Source organism: Ctenocephalides felis, unplaced genomic scaffold (genome assembly GCF_003426905.1).
Source record: "Ctenocephalides felis isolate EL2017-DRISC unplaced genomic scaffold, ASM342690v1 CF-g0.4_SCAFFOLD_01492, whole genome shotgun sequence".
In the NCBI taxonomy this organism is placed as follows: Eukaryota; Metazoa; Arthropoda; class Insecta; order Siphonaptera; family Pulicidae; genus Ctenocephalides; species Ctenocephalides felis.
Window position 1 is genome coordinate 6877921 of NW_020537646.1, and position 10669 is coordinate 6888589.

Consider the following 10669-nt stretch of genomic DNA (forward strand, 5'->3'; position numbering starts at 1 on the left):
GCCAATAATTAACTAGCATACATTTATTAAAATTATTCTTTATTAACTTATTGCATAACATAAACTGTATTGGTTATTAGTTGTGCACCTACAAAGTGCCCAAAGATGAATTTTGTCTATATAAATTACAAAATAGAGAAAAATATTATATATTTATTTAACGAAGAAGTCTAGGTTTGCAATTACAAGTATATATGCAATAACAAAAAAACTACTTGAAATCTATATTTAATATCAATCACAAATAGTATTATCTTAGTCGAGGTATTAATCATCTATTTCCCTTTAATTAAATACAATAAGAATAACAGAATATTATCGTTTTAAGAATGTTTGTTATAAATTCATTTATTCTGAAATCTGTTAATAAATACAAAGAGCAGAAATTGAATATTTAAGAATGTGCACTACCAAGTGTTTAGTAGTAGGAATATCTGTACTTTATTATATTATAAAATAACAGTAAGATTCTCATATAAAACAATAAATGAAATATAGATAGAATAAACAAAAATATGTATGTTGTTATAAATGTACAAGTTCAAAACAGCTCTTTATCAGTCGACATGTAATAATGTGGATACTTGTACTCCATATTAAATTTTGAACATCAATAAATATATTTCTTAATTAAATTTGCTTCTACTTGTTTTTATTTGAATAGAATGACAATAATGACCACCTTCAACTTGAGAATTTGGAACTACAAAATGATGGTTTCAAGATAAATGTGCTTGTTGTCCTATAGCGATATACAGTAACTTAATCTGTTATAAATTAACAGTAACATTTTTGTACTCAAACCTTTGGAAAAAGCAATAAATAAAATACAGTCTGAAATAAAGAGGATATGTGTATCTTAATTTCAATTTACACATTCAATAAAGTATAATAAAGTGGATACTCGTGTTCCATATTCCAAGCCAATAATTATTAATCACTCTTCAAGAGAATGTGTTGCTCATAATGTTCTTTTAAGTTATATGAAATGAGAATAATTATTGTCTTCATATTTAGGATTTTAGAACAAAATTATGGTTTCAAGATGTGTGTGCTCGTACTTCTAAGCAGCCTTTGGCAATACTTTACTACTTTAATCTGTTAATAATATTGAGCAGTAAAATTCTTATACAAATACCTTTGGAATAAAAAGTATATAAAATACGATTTATAAAGCATATCACAAATAACTTACCATACACATAGGGTACTTTTCCTGTATCATCAGGCATTTTTGTATGGAAAATTCTAAAACTGCACAATGATGTTATTAAACACAACCTAACCTAAAAAATTACATTCATGTAATTTTAGATTTTTATGACGTCACTACAAAAACATTTTAATTTTCACTCCTTATTACTCATGAACTAATTGCATACTAACAACTACTATCGTTTTATCTTTCTTTTACATTATTAACTCAGTAAAAACATTTTATTTTGAAGCCTTTAGATATGATCTTGACATTTAACCAACTTTTTCTTTATCGGCTCTAGTAGCGCTCTTTTTTATCTACGTCGTTTTTGTGAACTAATTCTTTGTCGATAAAGCAGATATCTTAACGGCTGAAAGTTTAAAATATATATTATAATAATAATACATAATTAAATTACTAATTAACATTTTTTATTTCAGATTAAATTTTAAAATAATTAGAAATAAAAATGTCGACCAAAGACATACAAGCTCAGACAAATGGGGATGCTGACATGTAAGCATATGTTTATTTGAATATTAATTTAGAATGGTTACAATTAATTTTAATATTTTATTCTTTTTTTCAGACCTCAGCGGCGACCCCAACATAGGGGATGTTGTAGCAAAATGTTATATTTTTTTAAAGTTTATTGGAGAAGTTTTGTAATAGTATTAGCACCAATATTATTAACCCCGGGTCTTTCTTGTAAATAATGAACCGGTAAGTCATTTATAAATAATACATTAAATGCATCATTTCTAATAATTTTACTTTTATTTTAGAAATTCCGGTGTATGTATGTAGTTATGTTAATGTCTGCATATTGGGTTACCGAAGTTTTACCTCTACCAGTCACAGCTATGTTGCCAATGGTTCTATTTCCAACAATGGGAATTCTGGTAATACATAAATCCATTCATTCTTTTATTACAATACAAGACAAGATACAAGTAACAAAATACTCATTTAATTCAGAACTTTATAATCTGGACACATCTTCACTTAATGGACATGGACCTTTCGAATTAAATTTTATTAGAATAATTTATGTTATTTGTTATTTTCAGGGAACTGATAGAACATGTATGATGTACATGAGAGAAACAAACGTGATGTTCATTGGAGGCCTGATTATTGCCTTGGCCGTAGAACATTGTAATTTACATAAACGTCTTGCCCTTAAAGTCATCTCAATCATTGGATGCAGTCATAGAAGGTTAGTATTATCTCAAAATAGAACACACTGCATTCCATTGCTTTCTTCAATAAGTCATTGCCAAAGATCTTAATTCATATGAGTATTTTTTTATTTACAGATTAAATTTTGGTCTAGTCGTTGTTACCATGTTTGTCTCCATGTGGATTTCTAACACAGCTGCTGTAGCCATGATGTGTCCAATTATGCAAGCTGTTTTAGAAGAATTGGAAACGGTAACAAAATTTAACAAAAAAATTGATAGTTCAGATTGTTTTAATTTTTTCCTATATTTCAGCAAGGACTTTGTGAAATGTACATTAAAAAGAAGAGCACTCCAGAATCCGAAGAACGTATGCTGCAAAGCAATGAAGCTACTGATGAGTACGTAAAATTTATATATTTTTATTAAAAAGTGATTAAATCGACCAAAACATACCGTTGTAAATTAATTAATCATTTATTCCCGCAGACCCAAACGACCATCCAAAACTACTTTATGCTACTTCATGAGCGCCGCATATGCATCCACTCTGGGAGGTGTCGGAAGTATTGTTGGTTCCGGAACCAATCTCACATTCAAGGGCATTTATGAAAGGTAATTCGAAATTAAATGTTAAAAATATTGTTGTCTAATAAATATTTTTTGCAGTCGATTCCCAGACGCTCCAGGAATCGATTTTCCCAAGTGGATGTTCTACAATGTCCCTGGTATGTTGATCTTCACTTTCCTCACCTGGGTTTATCTACAATGGCTGTACATGGGCATGTTCAGGTAAATGAAACATAAAGTTTGAAAAGATTTTATGTAATAATACATATCAACTTAACTTTTGCACTGCACTGCTCTATTCTTTGGTTTGTATGTCAGAAAATAAATTTATTTCCTTCTTTGTTTATTGCAGACCTAACAGTGTTGAAGCCAAGCAAGCAACTTTATCAAAAGAAGGAGAACGTGTAGCCCGTAGTGTAATTGAAACAAAATACAAAGAATTAGGACCTATGTCTGTCCATGAGAAACAAGTAGGATTTTTGTTCTTATTGTCTGTAGCATTATTCTTTTTCCGTGCTCCTGGATTTATCACTGGATGGGCTGAAGCTATCACCGACACGTGGGTTCAAAACAATATTTATGCTTTTCTGCTTTCACACATCATTAACTTTATTTATTATTTCAGTAAAGTGAAAGATGCAACACCAGCTATTTTCGTCGTGATCATTCTCTTCATGTTACCACAGAATTTGGACTTCCTTAAATTCTGCAGAAGCAAAAAGGGCGAGAAAGGTAAATAATAGATTTATCTAAAATTGTCCAGGATTTAAAATGATCAAAGACTTTAACTGGTATTTATTTGTGATCATTTTAGGTGAAATTGAACCATTGCCTACTAAACCTGCCGGAGCTCTCATTACATGGAAATATGTTTTGGCTAAAATTCCATGGGGTCTTATTTTCTTGCTTGGTAAGAATAATATCTTGAATAATTTTAAGTAGTATATGAAATTTTATCAAACTTAATTTTAAAAATTTTTCCTAAAATGTTTATCAATCTTAGTTGGCTTAATAATTTTTGAGAAATTATAATTGACTATTTATTTTCTGTCTAATAGTTTTGAATTCAAAATTTTACAGTTTATAAGAAATAACTTTCATAAAGACTTTGTTTTTAAAAAGAATGCTTTATCCCCTTAACATATATTATTTATCAAGGTGTTGATATATATTATATCAGAAGTTCCAATATAATTTGTTTTATCTTGTATTTATTCTATTCCAGGTGGTGGTTTTGCATTAGCAGAAGGCAGCAAGGAATCCGGAATGTCAGAATACCTAGGTCAATGTTTGATCGGCCTGAAACAACTACCACCACTTTTGTTGCTCTTCGTAATCTGTCTGACTGCCGAATTTCTGACCGAGTTCTCATCCAACGTTGCCATTGCCAACATCATGTTGCCGGTTCTAGCGGAAATGGTAAGTTAATAAATTAACATTCCATGTTGCTGAAGAAGTTATTTTGTTAATACCTGTATTTAAATTGTTATTCAATTAGTCTGTAGCGATAGAAATGCATCCTCTTTACTTGATGTTGCCTGCAGCATTATGCTGCTCCATGGCCTTCCATATGCCAGTGGGTACTCCACCGAACGCTATCGCCGCCGGAATGTGCAACATATCAATAGGAGACATGGTTTGTACATATATACAGCAAATAAATATTCTCTTAGTTTTCTTACCCATCTATCATCTATTCCTCTATTACAGGCCAAGGCTGGCATAGGACCATCAATCGTCACATTGCTCGTGATCTGGGCCAGTTTCCCAACCTGGGGCTCCGTTGTCTATCCCGAACTGGTCACCTTCCCCGCATGGGCCACACCAAGAAACGTTACAGCAGGATTTTAAAAAGGCTCATTCGAAATACTCTCAAGTACAACATCGTTTGAGATTAAATATATAAGTAAATTATTGATCACAATTATGGCATAGATCCAAAGCTCGCCAATTGTTATTAAAGAGTTTCAACTTTCTTCTATCATCATCTATAAATATTCTGATGCTTTACTTCAATGAAGTGTATTTGCATCATTGTATCTGCATTTTATTTAAATATGTTCGGAATTGTTTTCTGAGATGGATATTAGGATGACAGTACTAATTCTCTAGGTTAATTAGTAGAATCGTGTTTAATATAATTAGTTTATTATAATTAATCGTGGCTTATTAATAGCAATGGTTTCACACAATTTATAGGCATTGAACAAGTTATTTAATTCCGAAGTATTTTTGTATAGTAATTTAGTAAATATATGACAATAATTATTTAGAAGTAACTTAAATCTATATCTATCTAATCTCGTTATTGTAAATAGTATATAAAAACCAATCATTCTTATAAAAATAATATGTCGTGCATATGTTTTTAGAAGAAACTATTTTTACATAATGATTATAAACTTCTATATTTTATAAGAATATGCATTAAAAATTTATTTAAATAAAATTTTATAGGAGCGTGTTTAAGTTTTAAAAAATAAAGTCAATATGTTTATATAAAACTAATACACTTGTTTACTTTATAACTATTTCTTCTGAACTGCAAAATCCAATCGCACTTTAACGATTTATATAAATATAATAATTGAACAATAAAATTTAGATAATTTATGGCTACAGTAAGCTAATTGGGTTGCAACTAATAAATCAAATTATAATAAAAAAATATATTTTATGGGCGCCGAGCTAAACAACATTAAGTATATGTATTTTTCATACAATTCTTTTATCAGAAACTATTTCTATTCCACTAAATGTTCAACTGATTATAAAACTTCAATACAAAATTAAAAGTAAATACTGAAATGATTGAAAAATACATTTTCAAAGTTTTTATATTATATATGTGTGCGAGCACTCTACAGGTACTCAAATAATTATTTTTTTTAAGATAATGAGTTATTTTTTAGACTTCAATTTTTAGGTGACTGCGGAAACTTCGACATGTGATGAATTGCAAACTCCTGTAAGTATTTGATATAAATTATTTTATATGTATATATATATATATATATATATATATATATATATGTTAAAGAAGTTAGTTTTGATGTTGAGAAATATTAGTAAGTTCTTCAAGGGCAATACATCAAATAAAAGGCAAAGATTTAGATTTAGCTTTAGATATATGTATATATATATATATATATATATATATACATATATTAACTAATAGATATATATATATATATATATATATATATATATATATATATATATATATATATATATATATATATATATATTCCTTCAAAACCAATGGGAATCCACTAAGATTCCTAAGTTCCTACGGCGAAGAACTACGTTGCTCATATGAAACTTAATCTGGTACCATAATTATATGTCTGATGGCGTATAAAACGGTATATAAATGTATATATTGATATTCCTTCAAAGCCAAGACCATAATTATATATCTAATAGCGTATAAAGCGATATATACATGTATATATTGATATTCCTTCAAAACCGGGACCATAATTATATATCTAATAGCGTATAAAGCGATATATACATGTATATATTGATATTCCTTCAAAACCGGGACCATAATTAAATATCTAATGGCGTATAAAGCGATATATAAATGTATATATTGATATTCCTTCAAAACCGAGACCATAATTATATATTTAATAGCGTATAAAGCGATATATACATGTATATATTGATATTCCTACAAAACCGAGGCCATAATTATATATCTAATAGCGTGTAAAGCGATATATAAATATATATATATTGATATTACTTCAAAGCCGAGACCATAATTATATATCTAATGGCGTATAAAGCGATATATAAATGTATATATAGATATTTCTCCTAAGCCAGGACTATTATTATATATCTAATGGCGTATAAAGCGATATATAAATGTATATATTGATATTCCTTCAAAACCGGGACCATAATTATATATCTAATGGCGTATAAAGCGATATATACATGTATATATTGATATTCCTTCAAAACCAGGACCATAATTATATATTTAATGGCGTATAAAGCGATATATAAATGTATATATTTATATTCCTTCAAAACCGGGACCATAATTATATATCTAATGGCGTATAAAGCGATATATACATGTATATATTGATATTCCTTCAAAACCGGGACCATAATTAAATATCTAATGGCGTATAAAGCGATATATAAATGAATATATTGATATTCCTTCAAAACGGGACCATAATTATATATCTAATGGCGTATAAAGCGATATATACATGTATATATTGATATTCCTTCAAAACCAGGACCATAATTATATATGTAATGGCGTATAAAGCGATATATACATGTATATATTGATATTCCTTCAAAACCAGGACCATAATTATATATGTAATGGCGTATAAAGCGATATATACATGTATATATTGATATTCCTTCAAAACAGGGACCATAATTATATATCTAATGGCGTATAAAGCGATATATAAATGTATATATTGATATTCCTTCAAAGCCGAGACCATAATTATATATCTAATAGCGTATAAAGCGATATATACATGTATATATTGAAATTTCTCCTAAGCCGGGACCTTTATTATATATCTAATGGCGTATAAAGCGATATATACATGTATATATTGAAATTTCTCCTAAGCCGGGACCTTTATTATATATCTAATGGCGTATAAAGCGATATATAAATGTATATATTGATATTCCTTCATAATTATATATAAATTCCTTTAAAGAAATTCAATGGAAATCCAATAAGATTCCCAAGCTCTTAAGGCGAGTGCTTGCAGCGCCTCTATGCTAAATCGTTCCCAAATCGTGAGGAACTAACGTTGACAGTTCTTGCGTAAGAAGGAATCCAATAAGATTCCTATGATTCTAAGGCGATAGCATGCAGCGCCTCTATGCAAAAATGTTCCCAATTCGTGAGGAACTACGTAGTCACTACCGGGTTCATGTGGTTCTGTGTTAGATGGCGCCACCGACCTAAACGTCTGACGTGTTTTGAATTGGCGAAAAACCGTGGATATATATCCAAGACCCTAGACAATATTAGAATACCCCGTCTCCAAGACATTTTCACGAGATTGAAGAGAGTGAAAAATCTTTAGTTCATGATATTTTTTATATTAAAACAACACTAATATTGTTCGTTCGTATTCCAGAACAGAAAATGTCAATTAGCAAGCACAACCCACGGACTACCCACTTTACCTAAAGCAATCCAGGAAATAGCTCAAAACGATTTTTGGCAGAACTTGGAACCTAGTTTCATTGGCGAATCTAAAGGACTACTGTGGGAAGATACATTTGATAAAGAATTTCGTAACATTAGTGTAAAATTAATCTAACAAGTAAGTTAGGGAATACAATAGAATATATATAGACAACAAATGGCTGCAAATCAACATTTCAATAGAATATATATATATATATATATATATATATATATATATATATATAATCAATAAATATGTATATAAATAAACTAGATATATATTTATCTAAAAATTGTTTTCTTATTACAAAAACACAATATTATTTATGATATAATAGCGATATAATACAAATTCATTTTAAAACAACAGTTATATATGTATTCATTAAATATGCATTGGACTATATTAAATAATAATACTCCTAAGATATTTTGGCAAAATTGTCACATCAGTTTTGTTGATTTAACGAAAATGAAAGTTGAACACTTCAAGTGAAGACAACACATTACTCATGCTCGATTACCCCTTGCAAACCTCTGAATGAACTTCCCAAGCATTCACCTAAACATAAAATACAACAGATAAAAATATAAACACAGATAATCTATTAACATAGATAGTGGGTTATAATTAGTATACAATACTGTGAAAAATGAAAACAGAATAAGCCTAAACCCAGTAAAACCATACCTGACATTCTCTCGAACAATACCATTGATTAGCACAGCCTGCACAAACATAATGTGCTTCAGATTTGTTACAGCCTTGACAGGGTGGTGGAGTTTCCTCTTCCTCATCTCCATTTTCTTCTGTCACAGCACTTTCACCATTGATATTTATTTCTATATGATGCTCTCCTGAATCTTTTGGCTCTTCTTTTACCTAATAAATAAAATAGTAATATACACAAGCAATCCAAGAATAATTAATTTATAATTCATTTATTTCTTCACCTCGTTTGATTCAACAGCAGGCCTATTATCTATAGGAGTTATGGTAACTTCATCTGTACATCTTCTTTTACTCCTTTCATTTGTTACAGTCATGGTTTTCCTGTTGCTGATATTCCCTCCAAGCCGTTCTGCCAATGTAGATGGTAGGTGATTTATTGATGTATTACTGGAATTTCTTTCTGGAGCTGTCAGCAATCGTGCCAAAGTTGAAGTGTAAGCATTTGAGTCAGATGTACTTGTTGTAGTTCGTTGAGACTTCTAGATTATTTTAGAGAGCAGTGAAAAAAAAATTCTCAAAATATATTTTCTGTTTAACATTCTCACCTTAGATAATATACCATGAAGCAAACTTTGCTGCTTCCCAGTGTCTTCTAGATTGCCATTTATTGGATGCAGAGAAATATCACTTGTTCGCGAAATATCATTCATTAAAGATAATGGAATACCATTATCACTGTTTAATTGGAAATGTTGGTTGCGCAGAAGCATGTTATCATTTGATTCAGAACTAGATGGTCTTGATCCCTGGAAAATATTGAATATGATTGTTGGGCTTATATGTATTAGAGAAGTTTAGTATGAATATTTTGTTTTTAAATTATAAGAACCTTATATAAACCATAATATTTGTTATAGATTATCAAAATAATAAATGTACAAACCATTTCATTATTAGCCAGTAATAAGCCAAGTTCAGAAAGTCTATTAGCATCATTTGGTCCATCAGCAATTCCAACTGTGAAATGATATTTATAATTATCATCACATAAGTATTTTATAAATACAGTTAATAAATATACTTATAAACAAAATATTCACCATTGTTACTTTGCAATACAGACTTCATACGTCTTCCCCTCTTTGGAACTACTTCCGGATGCTGCTGTCTGTAGTCAGCAATTATAGATTTTACATCTTTGACTAGACCTTGTCGACCATTGATAGGACTGTTTAGTTGCTGGTTGAGCATAAATTGATTATGATTGATATTGCCAAGATTATTAAAATGATTCATTGGACCATTTTTAATAATATTATTGCTATGGGCTTGTGGAGGTAGCTGAATTTTAGCCTAAGTTAAAACAAATAAACTTTATAAAAAAAGCTATAATTCAAAAATATAATACAAAATTAATTAACTTACTTGGAAATTGCTCCCACTATAATTTACTGGTAAAACTGTTACCCCATTATGAACATTATTTGCAAAATGATTAACTTGAGGTTCAATTTTATTAGTGACCTCCCCATTAACAGACGCTGCATTGGAAAAATAATTTGGAAACATACTTTTTGATAAAATATTTGTTAAACTAACAGCATTGTTAGAACAGTTGGAGTTCAACATTGTCAGATCATTCAGGTCACTACTCGTATTGTGGCCATCATCAACTTTCATACGCATTAACATTACGTCCCTCTTTCTTGATAATCTTATTAATAATTCTTCTTTCGCTTTTTGCAAGTAGACTAACTCATTCCATTCTTGTTCCTTTTGACGTATGAGATCATTCAGCTGACGTATTTCATTCATGATTAGTTCCATGTGTTGTGTCTGTAAAAGAA

The 10669-nt window shown here is 29.5% G+C and overlaps 2 protein-coding genes across 2 annotated transcripts; one reads left to right on the forward strand and one right to left on the reverse strand.

Annotated features, from left to right (window-relative positions):
- The first annotated feature begins 1638 nt into the window (after nucleotides 1-1638).
- Nucleotides 1639-4892, forward strand: LOC113370164 (protein I'm not dead yet-like). Its single transcript, XM_026610832.1, is given in 15 exon segments — nucleotides 1639-1714; nucleotides 1788-1893; nucleotides 1895-1921; nucleotides 1984-2100; nucleotides 2269-2417; nucleotides 2518-2632; nucleotides 2695-2780; nucleotides 2869-2994; nucleotides 3049-3171; nucleotides 3302-3508; nucleotides 3575-3681; nucleotides 3764-3859; nucleotides 4175-4368; nucleotides 4448-4585; nucleotides 4660-4892. Coding segments are annotated over 15 exon segments (1779 nt in total). The 5' UTR covers nucleotides 1639-1667; the 3' UTR covers nucleotides 4801-4892.
- A 3708-nt stretch (nucleotides 4893-8600) lies between these two features.
- On the reverse strand, nucleotides 8601-10637 carry LOC113370381. Its single transcript, XM_026611046.1, has 7 exons — nucleotides 10248-10637; nucleotides 9923-10175; nucleotides 9766-9839; nucleotides 9428-9628; nucleotides 9104-9361; nucleotides 8841-9032; nucleotides 8601-8711 (listed from the first exon to the last, which is right to left on the reverse strand). Exons 1-7 carry the CDS (start codon nucleotides 10635-10637, stop codon nucleotides 8670-8672), a joined length of 1410 nt encoding a protein of 469 aa, XP_026466831.1. The 3' UTR covers nucleotides 8601-8669.
- Nucleotides 10638-10669: the final 32 nt, after the last annotated feature.